Consider the following 21302-nt stretch of genomic DNA (forward strand, 5'->3'; position numbering starts at 1 on the left):
ATGAAGGGGTTAGTACCACAGAGTAAGCTCTCCTGCCAGGCTTAACTATGCCACGTCAACTCATTTTGGGAGGAAATAGGTAATCAAGCCTATTGGTGTAGCTTCTCAGTCTACCTGAGAAGCTCAGTTTGTGAAGAAATCTAAGCTGCTTGCTCCAGCTCAGCTGCATGGCTCTCACAAGCCTCTCTCTTAAGTTGCTCTACCAATAATTTATGAACTGTTAGCTTAGTTACAAACTGGGTAAGTTTTACTGCCTGTGCAACTTTTCTGACTGTGTAAATTTTCCAGCAGCTTACTAAAATCACCCTATTGTTAGAGGGATTAAGTACTTCTCTAAGAGGACACGACATAACAATTAAGGAGGCAGGAATTTTGGCTCACCTCCACACAGGAGCTACTTCAGATGAGCTGACCTCTTTTGATGACAAGCAGCCAACACCAGCTGTAAATCTTTTAACTCCAACGCTAACACCGGTTTTCTGAAGTCAAGCCACAAGCTTCCACCGAGATCAGTCCTAGTATTTTAATACAACAAAGTAACACTGCAAATATCCCTTTACACCAAGGAAGATGGGGAAAGAAAAGGACAGTTACTCATTCATTAGATTGTATTCCATAGATCTTGAATAGTATGAGAAACTCCCTGGTACTCAGCAAACCTGGAGATTGCTGCACATCTTTAAAAGTACCATCATACCCAGTATGCTGCTCAGTGTGGTGTAGTGGTTAAGAGCAGTAGACTCGTAATCTGGTGAACCGGGTTCGCGTCTCCGCTCCTCCACATGCAGCTGCTGCGTGACCTTGGGCTAAGTCTCTCAGCCCCACTCACCTCACAGAGTGTTTGTTGTGGGGGAAGAAGGGAAAGGAGAATGTTAGCCGCTTTGAGACTCCTTCAGGTAGTGATAAAGCAGGATATCAAATCCAAACTCTTCTTCAGAAGGAAGCAGTTTCATTATCGTGGAGGAGGGATACCTAGTGCAGCTTAAGGGGGTGAACCATCATAAAATATACTTGAGATGCCTCCAAAGAACAAATACAGGGAATCACAGCCATTAGAGGGAACCTCTACTGAGAATCAGCTAAATAGCCTAACGGCATGTTCAGCTCAATTGGCAAATACCACAATATTTCTTAAGAAGTTTGGAGCTGACAATATTAACTTGAACAATAAAGGTAAAGGACCCCTGGTTGGTTAAGTCCAGTCAAAGATGACTATAGGGCTGCAGAACTCAGCTTGCTTCAGGCCAAAAGAGCCGTTGTTTATCCACAGCTTTCCAGGACTAAACCGCTTCTGGTGCAACTGAACATTGTGACAGAAGCCAGAGTGCACGGAAACACCGTTTACCTTCCCACCACAGTGGTATCTATTTATCTACTTGCACTGGCATGCTTTCGAGCTGCTAGGTTGGCAGAAGCTGGGACAGAGCAACAGGAGCTCACCGCATCACGGGGATTCAAACCGCTGACGTTCTGATCGGCAAGCCCAAGAGGCTCGGTGGTTTAGACCACAGCGCCACCTGCAACTACAGCGCCACCTGCGATGTGACTCTGGACAGCTTTTGCTAAGAAAAAGAAAAAAGGGAAGGAGGGGGGAAAACATTCCCACTCTTAGTAAGAGACTTGGAAGAACATCCAAACCATGAACTGACAAGGATTGCCTTGAAGCCCAAAGAGCACTTATTACTGCAGCCTGCCTTTTTAGACGGTCAAAAGGAGCCACAGTGCACCTGTGGCGCAATGGATCAGTGCATCTGGCTGTTAACCAGAAGGTTGGTGGTTCGAGCACATCCGCTTGATGCCACTATCCCTGATTTCTCTCTGTTCTAAATTTCTTTTTTTTTGGTATATCAATTATGAAACAATTTTACATTTCATATGTTCCTGTTCCAAGGCTACCACAGGAGTTTTATTCTGTGCCTGCCATTAGAAAGACCTACTTTGAACCTAGACATAAATTTGTGCTAACTGGTGCATCTTATAAGTGTACAGATTCAGGGTTTTATACGTATTCAAAACTAGTGTAAAACATTTACCATTCATAGGATCATTTGCTGCATCCCAACACAGGGGCACACACTTTTTATGCACTAAGTACAGGCATAGCAAGCTACAATCCAAGAGGCAGGTTTTTTTTTAATCAATTACTACATAGGTGTGCCTTCCATTTAGGAACCTTGAAGCAGCTCTCCCCAAGTTTCTCAGTGCCCTTTAACAGCTGCTGACTTGCTATTGTTCTGTGCCTAGGGCTGGCCCACATCCACACCAATTTACTTATGATGTACCAAAAATACGTTCTGATATAAAAGTTTTATTTGCCAATTTTAAAACCACACACAGTTTAAAAACAGGCAGGTCAAATCTGTAGAGGTGTCTCCAATGCAGCATTTTAAGGCCAGCCCTTCTGGCTCAGTCTTTGAAGTCTTTCGAACACAGGATGAAAAGCTTTCGTTGCATCCTTTTATTTCCATTACAGGATATTTCCCTGAGAAAGACATTTTTCCTTAGGTAAGACTTGTCTGTCGTTTAAGAACAGGTCTGTGGAGTCAACTGTTGTGTTCTGGAAGCAGATTATTTCTTTGGCCCGAGGAGACAAGAGGCTGGGAAGCACAACCAGGAGGAGTCTCCATGCCTCACGCCACACCATCAATAGCTTCTTTGAGCAATATAGTCTCCTCCACCTCTCCTTTCTGTGCTGTCACTTCAATATTCTTCAGACTGGACTGGCCATTCTTCCATGAAAGGGACTTCTCATATTTGGTTTTAAAAAGCAGACCATGACCTGCGGGGGGACGGGGGACGGGACGGAAATGGTAAAAGTGCCTGGGTTAATTAGCAGCTAAAGTGGAGCCATTAGAGAAAGAAACACTCTTTAAGAGAATGAGGGGTTAAGCAGAGAACTAAAAAAAATAAAAATCTTCCAACCTGTATCAAGTGATATTACATAATTGCCATCAGCCAATGACTTTTTTTTAAAGTGGAATAAAGTTATAGCTTAGAAAAGGAATCGCAACCTTTTTGGGCCAGCGGGCACATGTTTGATTTTGAGAAAGTGCTATGCAACACCAGTCATAAAATGGCTGCCATGGTGTGGGTGGGATGGGGGATGTCATAACACAAAATTAAGGAGAGTACAATGACTGCTGCTTCCCTGTTCCCTGGACGACCTCAGGTTTACCATAGGAAGTCAGCTACCTTCTGCTGGTTCTGATTGTAGAGATTATACAATACAGTGGTACCTCGGGTTACATACACTTCAGGTTACATACGCTTCAGGTTACAGACTCCGCTAACCCAGAAATAGTACCTTGGGTTAAGAACTTTGCTTCAGGATGAGAACAGAAATCGTGCTCCGGCGGCGCGGCAGCAGCAGGAGGCCCCATTAGTTAAAGTGGTGCTTCAGGTTAAGAACAGTTTCAGGTTAAGAACAGACCTCTGGAACAAATTAAGTACTTAACCCGAGGTACCACTGTATTGATCTCTCTCTCACCCCCCCTCATGCTGTTCCTATCTAAGAATAGCAGGGAGCTTTCCCCGTTACCATGTATACTACTCTCATGTGCACATACACACATATACCTCATGCATGTGGACTCAGACACACACATACTTTTTCTCTCACTCATTCATATACACACACTTCTTGTATACCTCTCTCTCTCTCTCACACACACACACACACACACACACACACACACACACACACAGAGAGAGAGAGAGAGAGAGAGAGAGATCACACATTCATAGCTCTCCTCGCTCTCTTACATAAACTCTCCTCCCTCCCGCTCTCCCATACATCTCCCCTCTCTCCCATACATGGGTGTCCATAGGAATTATTCTCTCAGACATGGGGAGAAGGAAGCAAAGTAAAACACTGAAAAGGTCCAGAAGGCTAATTTCTAACTAAAAAAATTGAGAAGAATGGTGTGTTCACATTTTGTATCATATCACAAGTTCTAAAAATGCTAGAGACTTTCTTTAAAAAAATGAAAGCTGGTTATGATTCATCCCAGGGGCACCAAATAAGACCTTTGCTGGCACAATGGTCCCATAGGCATCAGTCCTTTGGCTTAGGCTTTAACACAGGCTTGAGGAAACCCATTTTTCCATCAAGGAATGCCTTTACTCAGGGGTAATCAGTGAGAGACGGGCCTATGTCAAAAGTGGCCAAGGTCTATGGAAAAGAGAAAATGTAATGTTTCAATGGTTCACTATAACTTGACTTAAACAATCAAAGCTCACCTAGCTATTATGAACATTTTAAAAAGCAGCTCAAGAAAACCCCATTCCTTACATTTATTTGGTTAATTCACAAGTGCCAGCACAACATCAATAAGTATGCTGCTTTTACTTAAAAACCAAATCAGTCAGGATTTGAAATCTATACTCTGTTATTCTTTTTAAAATGCTCTAGTACTCTGGAAAACTGAACTGGGTTTTGCTTACCTGGACAATCTGCTGTCTCTCTAAAAGCCCTTTTCTTACAGCAGCCTCGGCACAGATTAAATACACATTTGTTACCCTGGGAAGAGAGACAAACTAATTAGCTCAAAGTTTACATATTCATCCCAAGTTGCCAGTGAACATGTGGCATTGTAGATAAAGTGCTTTGTCAGGGTTGATTTGGGGTATGAAAGGCATTTCAAACCCCAAAGGTTTCTCAGAATATTTTTGGTAATAGATTTTCCCTTTCATAAGAAAAAAGGACCCAACCCCAAGTTGCATGTGTTGTGTGCCCTATTAAAGAGGACAAGGCTGGCTTTATGGGACTTAAATCAGGTGTGTGCATGAGCTGCAAGTAATCCATTTAAACTGCTTAAATACTGCCCAGGCCCTTCTGAAACCTTTAGAAGCACAGCCTGGTCATATAGGTTGAGAAAACCACATATCAGCAGCATGTTTTCTAGGTAGTTTCCTATCTCTCCTTGATCCCTTCTGGCACACCTCCAAACCTCTAGGAAAGTGACAAAGAGGACACACCAACAATGAAAAAGGCCGGTGAGTTTATCTGTATGCAAGGAAGGGATCATCATTATAAGTGTACATGGAGGAAGAGAAAACCTTATAGAGGAATACGCAATATACAGAGGAACGCGAGTGACTAAGGTCAGCAGTACACCACTGTGGAAGATCCTGGGCATGTATGGAACGTGAGCCGTGTGTGTAAAGGCGAGAAGTATGTAACAATGTAAGGAGTGAGGGGTACATGTGTATATGAAAGTGTATGGTGAGAAGTGTGTGTCTTGAGGATGCATGAATGAACAGGCAGAGCAAAAATCACAAGTGGCTATTAACCTGCAATATTACTTGGATCACTACAGGGTGCCAACCAAGCCTGATCCTCTCCATGATTTCACTTCAACTGAATTATTTTAAGGAAAAAATTTCAATTTGGGATGCAAAAAAAAGAAAAAAGAAAAAAATGCTAAACACATATAGATTAACACTCTAAACAGCTACCTTATTTAAATAACCAAACACAGAAATTAATGATGTAATAAAATCACTCCATGGAACATACGCATGTTCCTAGAAGTGTACACAAAAATTATAGGACCACTACCTGCACTTTCAGATCTTGTATGAACACCTACATAACTCACAGTAAAGTAAGTTGTCTCCATCAGCCATTAGGGATATTCATTCAGCAGGCGACAACACAGGTATGAACCCACTGACAAAACAACTACTAAGAATGCTCTTTCAGGAGAGATAGGGTACATCAGTTAAAACTACTTAGTTCTTTAAATTTCTCACTGGGCTGGTTTTTTGCCATTTTAACTATGACAGAGCCCTTTGCTCAAGGAAGGGTTATAGTACATGTAATTTTACCCAGGGATTTAAAGATTAATGTATGAATTACATTACAGGGAGAATTAGAAGGAGAAAACCAAATGAAGACAGACCTACCTTTGGGTTTCCACACTGATCACACTTTGCATATTTAGCTGAAAGGAGGAAAAAAGACTTTTTAAAAAAGTTTTAGTCATTTCGAACTGCTGCTGATGTGCAGAGGAAGAGCATTTTTCTCCATCTTGGGTATTGGCAATGTTTACATCATTTTCAAAAAATCTACCGGAGAAGAAGCTCAACAACAACAACGAAGGGTTGTATTCAACACAGCATTAAGTAGTGCTTTGCACAAGCAGAACGACTTATGCTGAGCAACTGGATTTTGCCCTCCTCTCCTCCAGCTGCCTCCTAAATCTGTTCTGGGGTTCCTCCCAATCCTAAAAGAACACACTCTGTTTTCAGAGGATGCACATGTGTTCAGAAGGAATAAAACTGGAGGCATTCCCTCCTGAATAAGAAGGGAATGCCCCTTCTAAAATGGCACTTGCAATTTGCAGTTTTTTAAAATCCTTATATTAAAAGAAACTGGTAATAAGAAAATAAAATGTGCTGCCCAATTAGTCAGAAACACATCTTATGTTGGTCAAAGGGATTACTATCCATTTCCCATAGGCTAAATATTGCAGCCCCGTAGACTTACGTTTTAAGGATGGATCAAAGCTTTTATTAGGATTTCTCAATTTCTTCTTTTGCTTGTTCTTTGAGAGACCGTCCGAGTTCCCATCATCCTCATCCTCCAAAGCTCGTTTACCCCGGGTGCTTCCTTCCATGCCACTAGTGCCATTTTCCTTGCACACCTCCTTGGGCCTGTGATGGTTCAACACCAGAGCATTTAAAACAAAAGCCAATCATTAGTTTTTTGCTAACCCCACGGTTATAGAAGTCTGTATATGGCATGGGCACCTTAAAAATAATAAAAGCAAAGATAATGCTATGCTATGAAAGAATGTGCAATCATAAAATGGCTAGTTGCTGACTGGGGGAAGCAAGTAGGAACTAACACTCATAGAGAGCCAGATAAGATCATGCAAACTATTCTTGGGAACAGTAATTTCATCAGGCACCTAAAGTTCCAACACATTGGAACATCCCATTCCACAGCCCAGTCCTCTTTAAGAGAGATGGTAAACGAAGACTTTAGATTTGGGTTGGGGAGCCGATGGCTTTCCCGATGCTAAAATAAAGGGTTTTCAGTGCTGCTCTAGTAAATAAAAAGATGACAATGTCTGTTTATCTTATAGCTGCACCCAGGCATAACAAAGCAACGTAACTATGTGTGATTGATGTTGGTATCCGTCTGTCTTGGGAGACAATGGAGGAGTCTGTCTTTGAGGGCGAGTACAAACTGTTGGAAGGTTACAGCGCCTGCTGTGGCTGGAGAGACTGATACGGGAGACATGTTTTGTTGCAGCAGGGGCAGATGAAGGCGTACGGTTGTGCTGCTGCAGATGCACCATGGCGTTTCTTCTCTCTGCTCTCCTCCCACCAACCTTTCCTCCTCTGGTCACTACTATGGATGCATGACCTGACTGTCTGTCTCCAGGCAATGAGACATGTTTAACCTGTGTAACACAACTTAGAAGTCTAAGGGCTGTGTGTGTGTGTGTGTGTGTGTGTCTGTGTGTGTATGGAGTCCTCAAATCTTAAGCGAGCTTCCAGAGTAAGGAAGCATGCATATCCTCTACATGTTGTAGGGAAAGGGTAAGTATTCAGAAGGAAAGGGAATAAAGTGCCCAAGCATTTGCAATGACCCCCCCCCCTCACCTTGCTCCTTTTTGTTGCAAGGCAGGGTGTAAGAGAATGCAACAGTGGTTTGCTAAGCTATAATTCAAAGACCATAAATAATCCTTAGGGTAGAAGAATGTGTGCTGTATGTATTGCACAAGCTTTGTTTTGGGTTAACGCTTAGCGACTCACCCAGGCCTGACATATGGCTGACAAATCCAATGGAAGAAAGGCAATCCTCCTTTTGGCTTCTCGTCTTCCTTCAAATTGGCTATTTCTTCCTGTGGAGAAATGATTGAGTAATGACAAATTCAGCCACAAGTTAATGTCCTCAATTCACAGGGAGAACAAACATGGAGATGAAAACAACAACAACAACAACAACAACAACAACAATAATAATAATAATAATAATAATAATAATAATCCTGTGAACTTAGCAAACTCATTCTGAAAATAGTGCTGTCCCTCTCTCAAAGAGATAAGACAGGCAGTAGAGGGCAGTATGGTGATTAAGAGAGTCAACACATCTGGTTGGCCAAGTGAGGGAGCCTAAGAGTCTCTTCCCCAAGCAGAATTAGGGTTGCCCCGACAACGTAAAACCTCTTCTGATACCTGGCAATGCAACTTCAGCTCTCTATTGACAGCCACAAGTCCCTCCAGGGTCTTCACTTTTGCCAGCTCATCACGCAGGTGCTGGTGAACTTGCAACCTGAGAGGAACAAACACTCTTCAGACATTCTATTCTATTCCCTCTCTAAGGACTAATATGTGCAGAAGACAAGATGCAAACAAGTGGAGCACAGATTTCTAGTTCTGCCATATGCTATAAAAACAGTGAATATCAAGCTCCCAGTCCTCTCAACAGCACAAACAGGGCCATAAACAGCAGAATCACTCACGTGTGATGCCAGAGCTTGAAGAGATGAGCCCTGACATAGGACAGTGGGCAAGGATACTGCTGTACTATTTCCAGATATTCCTCAGCCATTTCCCAGACTACAGGGTTTCTTCCTTCAAACAAAGCTGGGTTATGGAGATTGCCCTCTAAAAAAAAGAAGGGGGGGGAACCAGAGGAAAGTTTCCAGCATTTTATTATTGACTGATAAAACACATGAGATTTCCAAACCACAGTTTGTCCAATGATGCAATTATACAGGCAAGGGGTGCTTAACCTTTTCCCAAATGACAATTAACCCCTGCCAATGGCCAGAAGTTATTTTCTGCTCTATTCCGGTTTCTTTTTTTTTTTGGGGGGGGGGGAGATTTGCAGGGATTAATCTGTAAGTATGGGAACGATTGAGCACTTATTGCTCCCAACAGTAAATTCTTCATTTTAAATGAACTTGTATTTGTGCTCCTTATGCAAATACACGTTGGAAAATGTGGGTCTGTCAAGATAACATAGAGTTCTGCCCTCAGTCACTGAGATTTGCTTCCTTACCTTCTGAGATCAGTATAACTGAGAAATAACCATCTGTCTAGGGATAGCCATTATTTTTCATTGCTGACCAGGGATTTGTCCTAGACTACAGCCATTGTAGCACCCGGACCTTCCAAAACCAAGGCCTAAACAAGTCTTTGATCATCTTTGTTTGCTGTTCCTGGACACCCATCAATCCTTGAACCAGTAATTTTGAAGGGAATATAGCTGCCTCCATGGCTCAGCTTAGATTTATTTATTTTGAATAGTAATAGCCTGCTTTATGGTCCCAAGTGTCTCTCAAAGCTGTTCACTAAAGATCTGCCCAACACAATCACATGTAGTATTAGGGACAAAAATAACATGGTGCACAATGGTGCCAGGATTATTCAGGCAGAATTTCCTGATCTCATCCTTAGTCTTCTGTGGTGTAAGCCTTAAGCCTCCACCAACTAGGCAACTGCTCCCACTGCAGTCCTCTGAGACAAAGGAATGGGGATGAGCAGCAGGACTTGGCAATTCATGATAGAGGCAAGTTCTCTCTTCAAGCTTCCAGAGTTATTTACTTCCTATGAAGCATCTCAAGTTGGTCCCAAACTGTATATATACTGTATATATGCAAGTAACAGCATCTTACACTTAGCTCATTGGTTAATTGGCAGCTGGTGCAATCCTTTCAGCAGTGGTGTAATATGATGGCAATATTCTGTCCCACTGAGTAGTTGAACTGCCACATTTTGCACTAGCTACACCTTCTGGCTCAACCTCAAAGGCAGCTTCATATAGAGTGTACTGCGACAATCCAATCTGGAGGTTACCAGTGCATGGGTTACAGTGCTCAGGCTATCCTGGTCCAGAAACAGCTGTCGCTATTTTGTCAGCCAAAGCTGGAACAAAGCACTCCCAGCTGCTGGAGTCACCTGGACCTCTAGTGATAGATCTTATAAGCTTGGACAACTTTCTTAACAGTATTACTTACATAGGCCAATGCATAAACAACCCTTTTATCAACCATTTGTTGTGCCCAGTTTTGCACATAATTATTTACTTCTTTCACTTAATAAATTAACCTTAATATTTTTCCAGGTAAGTAACCCAACTGTCAACCAAGGTCAGCCCTATTCTAATGAACGATTGGGATTGGCCTCTCTACTGAAACTTCTAAAATTTACTCTAGCTAAGTAACCTCCATGAATTCTGAGCTGTTTACATAAATGTTCACAAAGTGGCATAAAAAAACAGCAGCAGCAACAGCACATAACCATAGTTGGAGCAAGATTACTCAGTATCATTTGAATCTGGGCTGTGTTATAAAATATCTAAACAGACTTATTACACAATTATCCAGGGGGAACAGCTCTCTCTTCCTACCTGCGCTCATGACACCTTGAACTCCTGTCTTCTGAATGCACTCTTCCACATCACTGAGGTACTGAATGTTTCCATTTGCAAACACAGGGATGTTTACAGCCTTTCTATGACAGCAGACAGAAACGCAAAAGCAACAATCAAATAAATGCACAAGTAAAACTAAAACAGAAAGCAAACTCAAGAGCATCTGGAAACAAAACACATTTTAATGCTGTTAAAGCAACATGCATAATACCCCTCCCCTCAGCTGTACGTATCTCACCCCACAGCCAAAGGTTTAGGTTAGGAAAACTGCCTCCCCAACACCTTGCAAGCTGTAGTTCCCTTACCTTACGGCCTGTATGTGCTCCCAGGAGGCCACGCCAGCAAGAGGCCCCTTCTGTTCTTTTGTGCGACCATGGACAGTCAGCAGCTGGAACAGAGTTGTATTTGTTTTTCAATGCAGGTAAGACGAACACATAGCTTTGGTACATTTGCTTTGCTGCAGCATATGAAATATGGCAGGATTCCTTGCTTCCGGTATATCACATGTTGGCTTGGGATTCTGAGTTATGGGGAATCCTCCCATTTCAGCTAAATTATCTATGGTCACCAGGGCCGTGTCTTTATAAATCATACATAGAGCTCATCTTGTAAGCCTTATCCCAGATTAATTTGAATCAATAATGAAATTTTGATATGGGACTACAGCTTCTTCTAAATATACAGTTAGAGCAAGAGCACTGTTGGGAATCTCTCCTGCTTGTTTCCCTTTTGATCATTCAGCAATCTTCTCTTTTCTAATATGTTACTGGCTCTTTTCACAGGAGAAAACAGTATGTCTCCAGCTTGTTGAAAAACAACAACCAAAGTCAGGAAAGCTGGGCAGGATTCGACTAATGAGTACTGTCAGTGGAAGTCCATGCAAGGACTTCCCCTTCTGCAATGTGGCTTCTCCCCCTCCCCCAGAAATTGGCTTTGAGGAGAGGGCAAAATCCAGAGCAGCGGGGGCAGGAAGAAGGGGGTTCATTCTGTCTGGCAATCTGAAATAATTGCCTTGGTAGAACAACCAACATAATGTGACATTGGATCCCTGCCTGAATTTTTATTTCTAACTTTGTCAAAAAATACTTTGACTTGTTTTTAAAAAAAATATCACTGAGCTACTGTATATATCTGTTTGAATGAAGAATATTAGAGACTTGCAACAAAACAGGAACAGCCAGCTTCTTACTTGACAACCAGCCTCCTCCAGCAACTGGGCATATTTCACAGTCTTGCCAATTTCTGGGAAAACACGGATTTTGCACGTGATGGGAACAGAGAGCTTCTCATTAGCCAACACAACTGGAAAACAGACAAAGATAACAGTTGTGAAATTGGAAGTCAAAAGATCATGGGCCGTATCCAACAGTTGTGAAAGGCGGCGGCAAGCCCATGCAACCTCCCCGCTGCAGACCATTTTACTAGCCAAAGAGATTATTCAGAGGGACAGCTTGTGCTGTGTGACACAGAGCTGTATCTGAAGGGTAGGGTGGAAGGGCCTAAAATGGGGTGGATGAAATTTGCACACAGTGCAGTTCTGCTGGCACAAGATTGCTCCACTGCATTTAGGACATTTCCTTCTCTTGCACTGCAATACTGTGCAACACATCCCAACACTGTTCAGAAGCTTTGGGGGATATAGGGGCAGGCCAAGGGAAAGTCTGAGATGCAAGTTGTCTTCTCTGGCAGCTTCTGATGCAGCACCCCCTTCCACCCAATGTACTGCTTATACTATATTATCTGCCAGGCATGGGCAGAAGGTAGATGGGACCTACTGGCAGATCTCTTGAGCGATTTGCAGTAGATTCTGATTTGCAGAAGGATTTGCAGCAAGGATTCTGACTCCCAATTGTTTGACAATACTAACCATCCGCTTCCAAATAAGGCTAGTGAAATGACAAGTGCTTGGAGGGAGAACTAGGAGTAACTATATGGAGTAAAAAAACCCAAAATGGTATTTCCTCAAAGCCACGAAATACTGAACCCTACTATGCATATTTTCCACAGAAGTGTGTTCATACTGCTTAAAGCATCAATTCTTCCTACATATATCTATCCAGACCCTGAAATCTGAGATTCTCTATCAGCTGCCCCCACCAGCAGGTGGTTAGGGACAAAAGGGCCTTTTCAGTAGTGACTCCCTGGCTATGGAATGCTATCCCTTGATAGGCCTGCCAGGCACTTCCTTCAATATCTTTACAGCACCAGGCAAATATCTTTTCATCTTCCCAAGCCTTTTAAATGAAGCTGTGGTCTTAATTTTGTTTAGCTATGTGATTTTTATTCTCTGCTCTCTGATTTTAATCTGCTGTAGTTTTAATGCTTTTAAAAATTCTACATTTAATTGCTGATTTCTTTTTTTGTAAGCAGCCCAAAGAACTGTGTTATAGGGCAGCTTTTAAATAATATTAGGGGATTCCTTTTCATTTCCCCCCCTTCTCTACAGCTTTACTTTCCTTTTTTCACTTCTTTGATACATTAATGAACAATGCACCTCAACTGACCTCTAAAATTGCTGCCTCTTTTTTAAATTTAAAAATTAAAGAATGCACACTGTATGTATAGTTGTTATATTTACATCCTGTCTTTCCTAGAATCATAGAATCATAGAGTTGGAAGAGACCACAAGGGCCATTGAGTCCAACCCCCTGCCAAGCAGGAAACACCATCAGAGCACTCCTGACATATGGTTGTCAAGCCTCTGCTTAAAGACCTCCAAAGAAGGAGACTCCACCACAATAGAATCATAGAATCATAGAGTTTTCCTCCACAAAACTCTTTTTTTTTTTTAAGTTTCACAACAATCTGCTAAAGTAGATTAAGAGCAACTTGCCAAAGACCATCTATTATGCATCATAACTGATTGGGATTCCCAGGTTCAAGCACAACAGTCAAATGACAATGCTACAGGTTAGACAGGATATTAGAACAAACTAGATTAAGTTGCGTTCCAGCCTGCCAAGCTCAGTTTTGGTTGCTCCAGAGCTTTTTCTGGTCGCCAACTCCTGAAACTGGATTAGGCTTCAGAGTCTGTTCCTGTGTGTGTGACAACCTTCCAAAAGCAATGTGCTGATAATCCCATTGATATACAGGTGACAGCTCCATTTATACCTACATGATTATTTTCAGAGCCACTGAACACGAGGTTGCAAATTCCACATTTTATAGTCCAAATCATAAGCAGAGACCATGTTTGTGTGCTTCAACATAGCTGCAAATTTGTGAACAGCTGGAAACTTGCAAAAAAATGAGACAGGCCGCAAATAGTATACAATGAACCATCCTATCCTGTGTCAAGGAACAAAATTAATGCCCTGCTTGGTGCATGACAAGTCCTGCAGGATCAGGTTTAAGGTGCTGGTTTTAACCTTCAAAGCCCTATACGGCCTAGGACCCTCGTACCTACGGGACCGCCTCTCCTGGTATGTCCCACAGAGGAACTTACGGTCTTCAAATAAAAACATCTTGAAGGTCCCAGGCCACAGAGAGGTTAGGCTGGCCTCAACTAGAGCCAGGGATTTTTCGGCTGCGGCTCCAACCTGGTGGAACACTCTGTCACAAGAGACTAGGGCCCTGCAGGACTTGACATCTTTCCGCAGGGCCTGCAAGACCGAGCTGTTCCACCAGGCCTTTGGTCAGGGTGCAGCCTGACTGCCTCCCTTGGCAATCTTTACAGAACTTTAGTTTATGGTTGCCATCAATTTTGATTTTAATTAATTTTTATAATGTTTTTAGAATGTTGTACTATTTTAGTGTTGTTAGCTGCCCTGAGCCCGGCTTCGGCTGGGGACGGCGGGATATAAATAAAATTTATTATTATTATCTCCAAAGACAATCCCTTGCATTTTTTATTTATTCTGCTCTTCTCCTACTCCGTTCTCAAGAGCATCATGGACTTACTCATCTTCTGAAGAAGCTTCCATTCCTCCTGCAAGAATGCTCCATAGTGACCTACATACAAACACACACACAAAGAAAAACCACCCATAAAATCACAGCCTAGTAGAGACACATTGATAGGAAGGTTTTTGACATAAAACAGGTAAGTATAGATGAAAACTATAACTGCAGACCCACAGTAATGTTTCTGCTTAGGCAGGGAAAGGGAAACATAACATTGTTTTTTCAAAATGTATTTAGAAAAGAAACATAGCAACAAACTATTATCTCACTCTTTATGCCAGAACTGCAAGGATTTGAAATTTGCAGCACAGACTTCTAATTACATTCATATTCTGCTCACACCAACTAGAGTTCCTAGAAGCCTGGTCTCTCCTTCCATTACCTGACTACAGAATCTGCTTCCTTTGTTTCCTAAATAGTCTTTTAAATTAGAGAAATATAAGAAGCTTAAATTATAAGGCGCAAGCAGGTTGTTACATGAGACAGCACTTAAACTTTATGAGAGGTTTAAAATGCATATACCATTAAGGACTGATTCAGAGTCTGCTGCACAAATCAAGCCTGCAACCCTAAACACACTCACTGGATGGTAATTCATGTTCAACGTCCAAGTAAATATGTTTAAGACTGGACTGTAAAGTTTCACAAATTAATCCAGATTAGAATTGCTCAAGAGCATTTAGTAATGCCATGCTATGAACTTTTACTAAGATGCAAATCCTACTGTGTTTAATGGGGCTTTCGCCCATGTAAGTGTGAACAACATTGCCATCCAAATTATTTAAGGTTTTGGTTTGCACATACCTCTTTTTGCAATCATTTGAGGACACCCCAAATTCAAGTCAATAGCATCACAGTAATCTTGAGCCAACAAGGCAGCCTGGACAAACACTTCTGGGTCATTGGCACAGAACTGTGAAACAGGCATACAGGCCAAAGAATAAGTGAGAGGCAACTTTAACACCCAAGTATGACAATGCATTTATAAAACAAAACAACAACAACTTATTTATACCCCACCCATTTGGCTGGGTGTCCCCAGCCACTCTGGGCGGCTTCCAACAGAATATTAAGCAGAATAAAACTTCAAACATTAAAAACTTCCCTAAACAGGGCTGCCTTCAGATGTCTTCTAAAAGTCAGATAATTGTTTATTTCCTTGACATCTGGTGGGAGGGCATTCCACAGGGTGGGTGCCACCACCGAGAAGGCCCTCTGCTTGGTTCCCTGTAACCTCACTTCTTGCAGTGAGGAAACCGCCAGAAGGCCCTCAGAGCTGGACCTCAGTGGGGGTGGAACAATGGGGGTGGAGACGCTCCTTCTGTACTACTCAGTTAAGCTCCTTATTACTTAGGATTGTCATTAATGTCAAGATCATTTCCCCAAACCTATTTAAACACCCAATTTTTTGCCTATGTAGTAATCTGCCCTGTAGTTTCCATACTTATTTCTCACATCCTGCAGCACACTGTTTCATACCCCGTTACTATTCATTTTAGCCCTCCCACAAAGATCTAAATGGATTAAATGCATGTCCAGACATCAGATGAGTGAACAACGATAATTATAAACAAGGAGTGGGGAATGGCCACAAAAAGGAATAGTATGGGTCTTTTTTCTTGATCAGTCATGGTAAGGTTTCTATTCTTATAATGATACAAGCTTGCATCACCACACAAACATACTCAAAACGTACCTCTAACATGGAAAGCACTCCAAGCCTAAGAGCAGAATCCAGTGGTCCTTGGGAGGGCATCCTTGGGGACCACAGGAATTTGCAATTTCTTTGTCCCTAGACAGAGATGAAGGTGTGCACCCACAGAAGCCTCCTAACTAAAGCCCCATCTCTGCTCTTGGTGCTTTGAGAGGGCAAAAAGGAGGCGTTCTGGGATGGGGGTTCAGGGGAGGCACCAGATCTGCTAGAATCAAAGCCTGACACACCCCTAGAACAAGGAACACATGCCTGCCCTCAAGTTGGTGTGATAATCCACTGAGAACAAAGGGAAAGAATTATTTTCTTTTTAAGTCAAGGCGAGGGGGAGGGGAAGACACAGCTCCTGCTTTCTGCCATGAGCACAGCAGGGTTTGGATTGGGCAGTCCTTTTGTCTCAACTCTTGCATTCCATGACCCAGAAGGGGAGTTTGGCTTGCTAGACATGCCTCTTTTTGTCCTTAAGGTTATGGCAATTATTATTCTACAATAGCTGTTGTAACACTATCTATTTTAAAGTCATTTCTTCCAAAAGCCACCATTAAAGGACAGCATAAAAATATAAAGCGAAATTATGTGATAGCTATTACCTGCACAATCAAAGGTCTATCTTCAGGGCACACATCACAATACAAGTTTTCTTTACGGTAATTGGCATCTCTGACAAAGACCTGAGCATGCAGCATAGGGGTATAACACAGCTGGGCTCCATGGCGGCGACTTAACAGTCTCCAAGCCAGTTCACTCTGATCCACCATGGGAGCAACCACAAAACGGGCACCTTTCAGTGTGTTTCTCCAGAACTCAAAGCCCTCAAGTTTGGGCATCTTCCTTTGACTGGAAGAAAATGGAAACAAAAGGTTCTCTAATAGATTCTAGTAAGCAAGCAACAGTTTATATGGCTTTTAGCTTTGTTCCATACACAGCTCTCTGCAGTAAGCATGCTAAAAAAAATGCACAAAACATGTGGGGAACCCTTCCTTCCCCCCACAAAAAACCCACACAAAAGAAAACAATTCAAGAAGAATAAATGTTTGTAGAGCCCTGTAATGTGAAATTAAGATACTTACAAGTCTCTTCTATGTTCTTCTAGGACTAGGTGATTGTTAGTGAAGAGCAAGAGCAAATATGAGTTTTTACAGGATTACACAGTATCCCATATTTTGGAATATCTTGCATTTCCTACTTGTCTTTTTATACTTTATGATCATCATTTGATGATTCTGTGAACATCAGTGTGAGCTGTCTGACACTTTTGTTGTTTAGTCGTTTAGTCGTGTCCGACTCTTCGTGACCCCATGGACCAGAGCACGCCAGGCACTTCTGTCCTCCACTGCCTCCTGCAGTTTGATCAAACTCATGCTGGTAGCTTCAAGAACACCATCCAATCATCTCATCCTCTGTCGTCCCCTTCTCCTTGTGCCCTCCATCTTTCCCAACATCAGGGTCTTTTCCAAGGAGTCTTCTCTTCTCATGAGGTGGCCAAAGTATTGGAGCCTCAGCTTCACGATCTGTCCTTCCAGTGAGCACTCAGGGCTGATTTCCTTAAGAATGGATACGTTTGATCGTCTTGCAGTCCATGGGACTCTCAAGAGTCTCCTCCAGCACCATAATTCAAAAGCATCAATTCTTCGGCGATCAGCCTTCTTTATGGTCCAGCTCTCACTTCCATACATCACTACTGGGAAAACCATAGCTTTTACTATACGGACCTTTGTTGGCAAGGTGATGTCTCTACTTTTTAAGATGCTGTCTAGGTTTGTCATTGCTTTCCTCCCAAGAAGCAGGCGTCTTTTAATTTCGTGGCTGCTGTCACCATCTGCAGTGATCATGGAGCCCAAGAAAGTAAAATCTCTTACTGCCTCCATTTCTTCCCCTTCTATTTGCCAGGTGCTGATGGGACCAGTGGCCATGATCTTCATTTTTTTGATGTTGAGCTTCAGACCATATTTTGCGCTCTCCTCTTTCACCCTCAATAAAAGGTTCTTTAATTCCTCCTCACTTTCTGCCATCAAGGTTGTGTCATCTGCATATCTGAGGTTGTTGATATTTCTTCTGGCAATCTTAATTCCGGCTTCGGATTCATCCAGCCCAGCCTTTCGCATGAAGAATTCTGCATATAAGTTAAATAAGCAGGAAGACAAAATACAGCCTTGTCGTACTCCTTTCCCAATTTTGAACCAATCAGTTGTTCCATATCCAGTTCTAACTGTAGCTTCTTGTCCCACATAGAGATTTCTCAGGAGACAGATGAGGTGATCAGGCACTCCCATTTCTTTAAGAATTTGCCATAGTTTGCTGTGGTCGACACAGTCAAAGGCTTTTGCATAGTCAATGAAGCAGAAGTAGATGTCTTTCTGGAACTCTCTAGCTTTCTCCATAATCCAGCGCATGTTTGCAATTTGGTCTCTGGTTCCTCTGCCTCTTCTAAATCCAGCTTGCACTTCTGGGAGTTCTCGGTCCACATACTGCTTGAGCCTTCCTTGTAGAATTTTAAGTATAACCTTGCTAGCGTGAGAAATTAGTGCAATTGTGTGGTAGTTGGAGCATTCCTTGGCACTGCCCTTCTTTGGGATTGGGATGTAGACTGATCTTCTCCAATCTTCTGGCCACTGCTGAGTTTTCCAAACTTGCTGGCATATTGAGTGTAGCACCTTAACAGCATCATCTTTTAAAATTTTAAATAGTTCAGCTGGAATACCTTCACTTCCACTGGCCTTGTTATTTGCAGTGCTTTCTAAGGCCCATTTGACTTCACTCTCCAGGATGTCTGGCTCAAGGTCAGCAACCACACTACCTGGGGTGTACGAGACATCCATATCTTTCTGGTATAATTCCTCTGTGTATTCTTGCCACCTCTTCTTGATGTCTTCTGCTTCTGTTAGGTCCTTACCACTTTTTTCCTTTATTATGGTAATCTTTGTACAAAATGTTCCTTTCATATTTCCGATTTTCTTGAACAGATCTTTGGTTCTTCCCATTCTGTTGTTTTCCTCTATTTCTTTGCATTTTATATTTTTATCTGATCTATTGTAGCAATTGCATTACTGTATCTTAGCAAGCCAGTGCTGAAGTGATGTTATATTAAGACACTACTATACAAATAGCACCAATGCAACACTTTCATCTTGTTATCCTTAGATCATTCACGTGGGGAAACTATTGCAAGAAAAAGGGGCTGTGGACCAAAGCTTCAAGGTAAGTGATAGTCATATCACTCCCTCTGTCCTATGAAGCTATACCTGCAAGGCTGGGGATACCCACCTGCTGCCTCACATCAGTCCACTCCAGAGCTGACAAATATGTACATGCCAAAAGTTTGGCCAAACTGTGGCTTAGACAGGCCACAGAGGGACAGCCCGGGGCAGCTGCCCAAAAAACATCCCACTCTGCCACTGATTCCCTCCTCCTCAGCCTACTATTTTGCTAAGTCCAAAACAGCAGCATTGGGGGGAAGCACAATGGTGGCAAAGGAGCCACCCCAGCTGTCCCTTTGCTGCTCACCTGTCTCTCCCACAGAGGACTGGGATTTTAAGCAGGAGATTGAGAGTACATTGATTTGCTTAGAGCAAGCAGATTGCTCGGTTTGCCTACTCTGTTGTGATTACGGCTTTATCAACTTGCTTAAACACTATACCGAAAGCACATTTTTGTGGAGGCAAAGCTGTTGCCAGTGTGTTTTAGTCTCCCTCTCTTTTGTCAACAGTTCATTTTAATTAAAGATGCAAGTTGTTTTAAACTGCTTTTATTCATCATTTAAACGTGTCTTGTAAACCACTAAGGAGGTCTTAACACAAGCAAGCGGCATAAAATTCAAAGGAATAAATGAAAATGTAAAAAAAAAAAAAAAAAAAAAAACCTTCAGTGGAGGCTCCCCCATCCCAACCAGGTAGGTTTGCATGTTCTTAAGGTCAGATAAATAAAAGAAGGAAGAGCAGCTGGTCTATGGCGTTAGTGATATACCTCACCCCATCCCCTTTGCAATAGAGCAACAGGGGCCGGTTCCGCGCTCCTTTCTAGCCTGGCATTATCCTAGGAGAAAAGGAGCTGCGCTGAAGAAGGCGAGGCACCTGCAGGGGGAAGGACCTTCCGGGGCCACAAGGCTTTCCCTGCCGCTCGGCTCTAAAGCGCGCCCAGCCCAGCGCTGCTCTAACAGGGCGGCCGCCCTCGAGGACTTAGGCCGTGAGCCGCGCCCTCCCGCCTGCCCGCCCGAGCACGCGGCCCCCTCGCCCGAGCCTTCCGCTCTCTCCCTCTCCGGTACCTGGTTCCTACTGAGGCAGAGCCCCGGGCAGGGCGCTGAGACAGCCGGACGGCGCCTCCGCCATCCCACTCCGACCGGCACAGCGGCGGTGCAACTTCAAACGGGGCTCCTTCGGAAACGGAGGCGCGGGCGGAAAGGGGCCGCGAGGAAACCCGGCCCCTCCCGGCCTCCCCCTAGCGGACAGGTTCGCCCAGGCTAGGAAGCGCCTTATTGCCAGCTGCGCATTTAAAGCTCTCACAACGACAGCGGGACGGGCAGCGAGTTAGCAGAATACCCCGGGGCAAAAAACACCACAGAATTGTTCAACACAAGAAGGTGGGGCGGGGGAGAGTTATTGGGTTGTGTGTGTGTGTGTGTATATATATATATAATATTTTGATTTTGTTCTGTGAACCACCCTGAGACCTTTGGGTATAGGGCGGTATATAAATTCAATTAATAATGAAAATAAAAAAGAAAAGGAAAGGACCCCTGGATGGTTAAGTACAGTCAAAGGCGACTATGGGGTTGTGGCGCTCATCTCGCTTTCAGGCCAAGGGAGCCAGCATTTGTCCACAGACAGTTTTTCTGGGTCATGTGGACAGCATGACTAAACCACTACTGGTGCATGAAAACACCATTTACCTTTCCGCCGCAGCGGTACCTTTTTATCTATTTGCACTGGTATGCTTTTGAACTGCTAGGTTGGCAGGAACTGGCTGCTGTGGGGATTCAAACCACCGGCCTTCTGACTGGTAAGCCCAAGAGGCTCAGTGGTTTAGACCACAGCGCCACCCGCTTCCCTACAATAATGATAATAAGGCATGTAGTACTGTAGGGAAATTGTGGTTTTGTTTCCTTCCACACTGGTTGCAATAATAGCACAGAGTGGAATGTGGCTGCATGGGGTAGCTAGGGCAAGGGCCAAACTCTTTCCCCACCCTTTCCTGAGTTGTGATATTATTCCTTTGTATGCTGTCTGTGAATTTAGGCATGTGCATGTGTGTGTGTGTGTGTGTGTGTGTGTGTGTGTGTGAAAGAGAGATATTTATTTA

The 21302-nt window shown here is 43.1% G+C and overlaps 1 protein-coding gene across 2 annotated transcripts; it reads right to left on the reverse strand.

Moving 5' to 3' along the window:
* Positions 1 to 2288: 2288 nt before the first annotated feature.
* On the reverse strand, positions 2289 to 20421 carry DUS1L (dihydrouridine synthase 1 like). Of its 2 annotated transcripts, XM_079966605.1 has the most exons (14): positions 20269 to 20421; positions 16598 to 16844; positions 15101 to 15209; positions 14294 to 14344; positions 11583 to 11695; positions 10699 to 10781; positions 10370 to 10473; positions 8478 to 8622; positions 8191 to 8287; positions 7768 to 7856; positions 6491 to 6657; positions 5908 to 5945; positions 4444 to 4519; positions 2289 to 2779 (listed from the first exon to the last, which is right to left on the reverse strand). In XM_079966605.1, the coding sequence occupies exons 2-14, from the start codon at positions 16832 to 16834 to the stop codon at positions 2631 to 2633; spliced, it is 1458 nt and encodes a 485-aa protein (XP_079822731.1). In that variant the 5' UTR covers positions 16835 to 16844; positions 20269 to 20421; the 3' UTR covers positions 2289 to 2630. The 2 variants fall into 2 exon arrangements, with proteins under 2 accessions (XP_079822731.1, XP_079822732.1); XM_079966606.1 differs by lacking the exon at positions 14294 to 14344.
* Positions 20422 to 21302: the final 881 nt, after the last annotated feature.

Source organism: Podarcis cretensis, assembly GCF_951804945.1.
Source record: "Podarcis cretensis genome assembly, chromosome: 2".
Lineage (NCBI taxonomy): Eukaryota > Metazoa > Chordata > Lepidosauria > Squamata > Lacertidae > Podarcis > Podarcis cretensis.

Excerpts from the sequence above, each read along its gene's own strand:
- DUS1L (XM_079966605.1), bottom strand. The coding sequence starts at position 16,834 with ATGCCCAAACTTGAGGGCTTTGAGTTCTGGAGAAACACACTGAAAGGT. Across the intron at positions 15,210-16,597 it reads ATAGACCTTTGATTGTGCAG|TTCTGTGCCAATGACCCAGA; the intron begins GTAATAGCTATC and ends CCTGTTTCACAG. Across the intron at positions 4,520-5,907 it reads ATCAGTGTGGAAACCCAAAG|GGTAACAAATGTGTATTTAA; the intron begins GTAGGTCTGTCT and ends CTCTCTTCCCAG.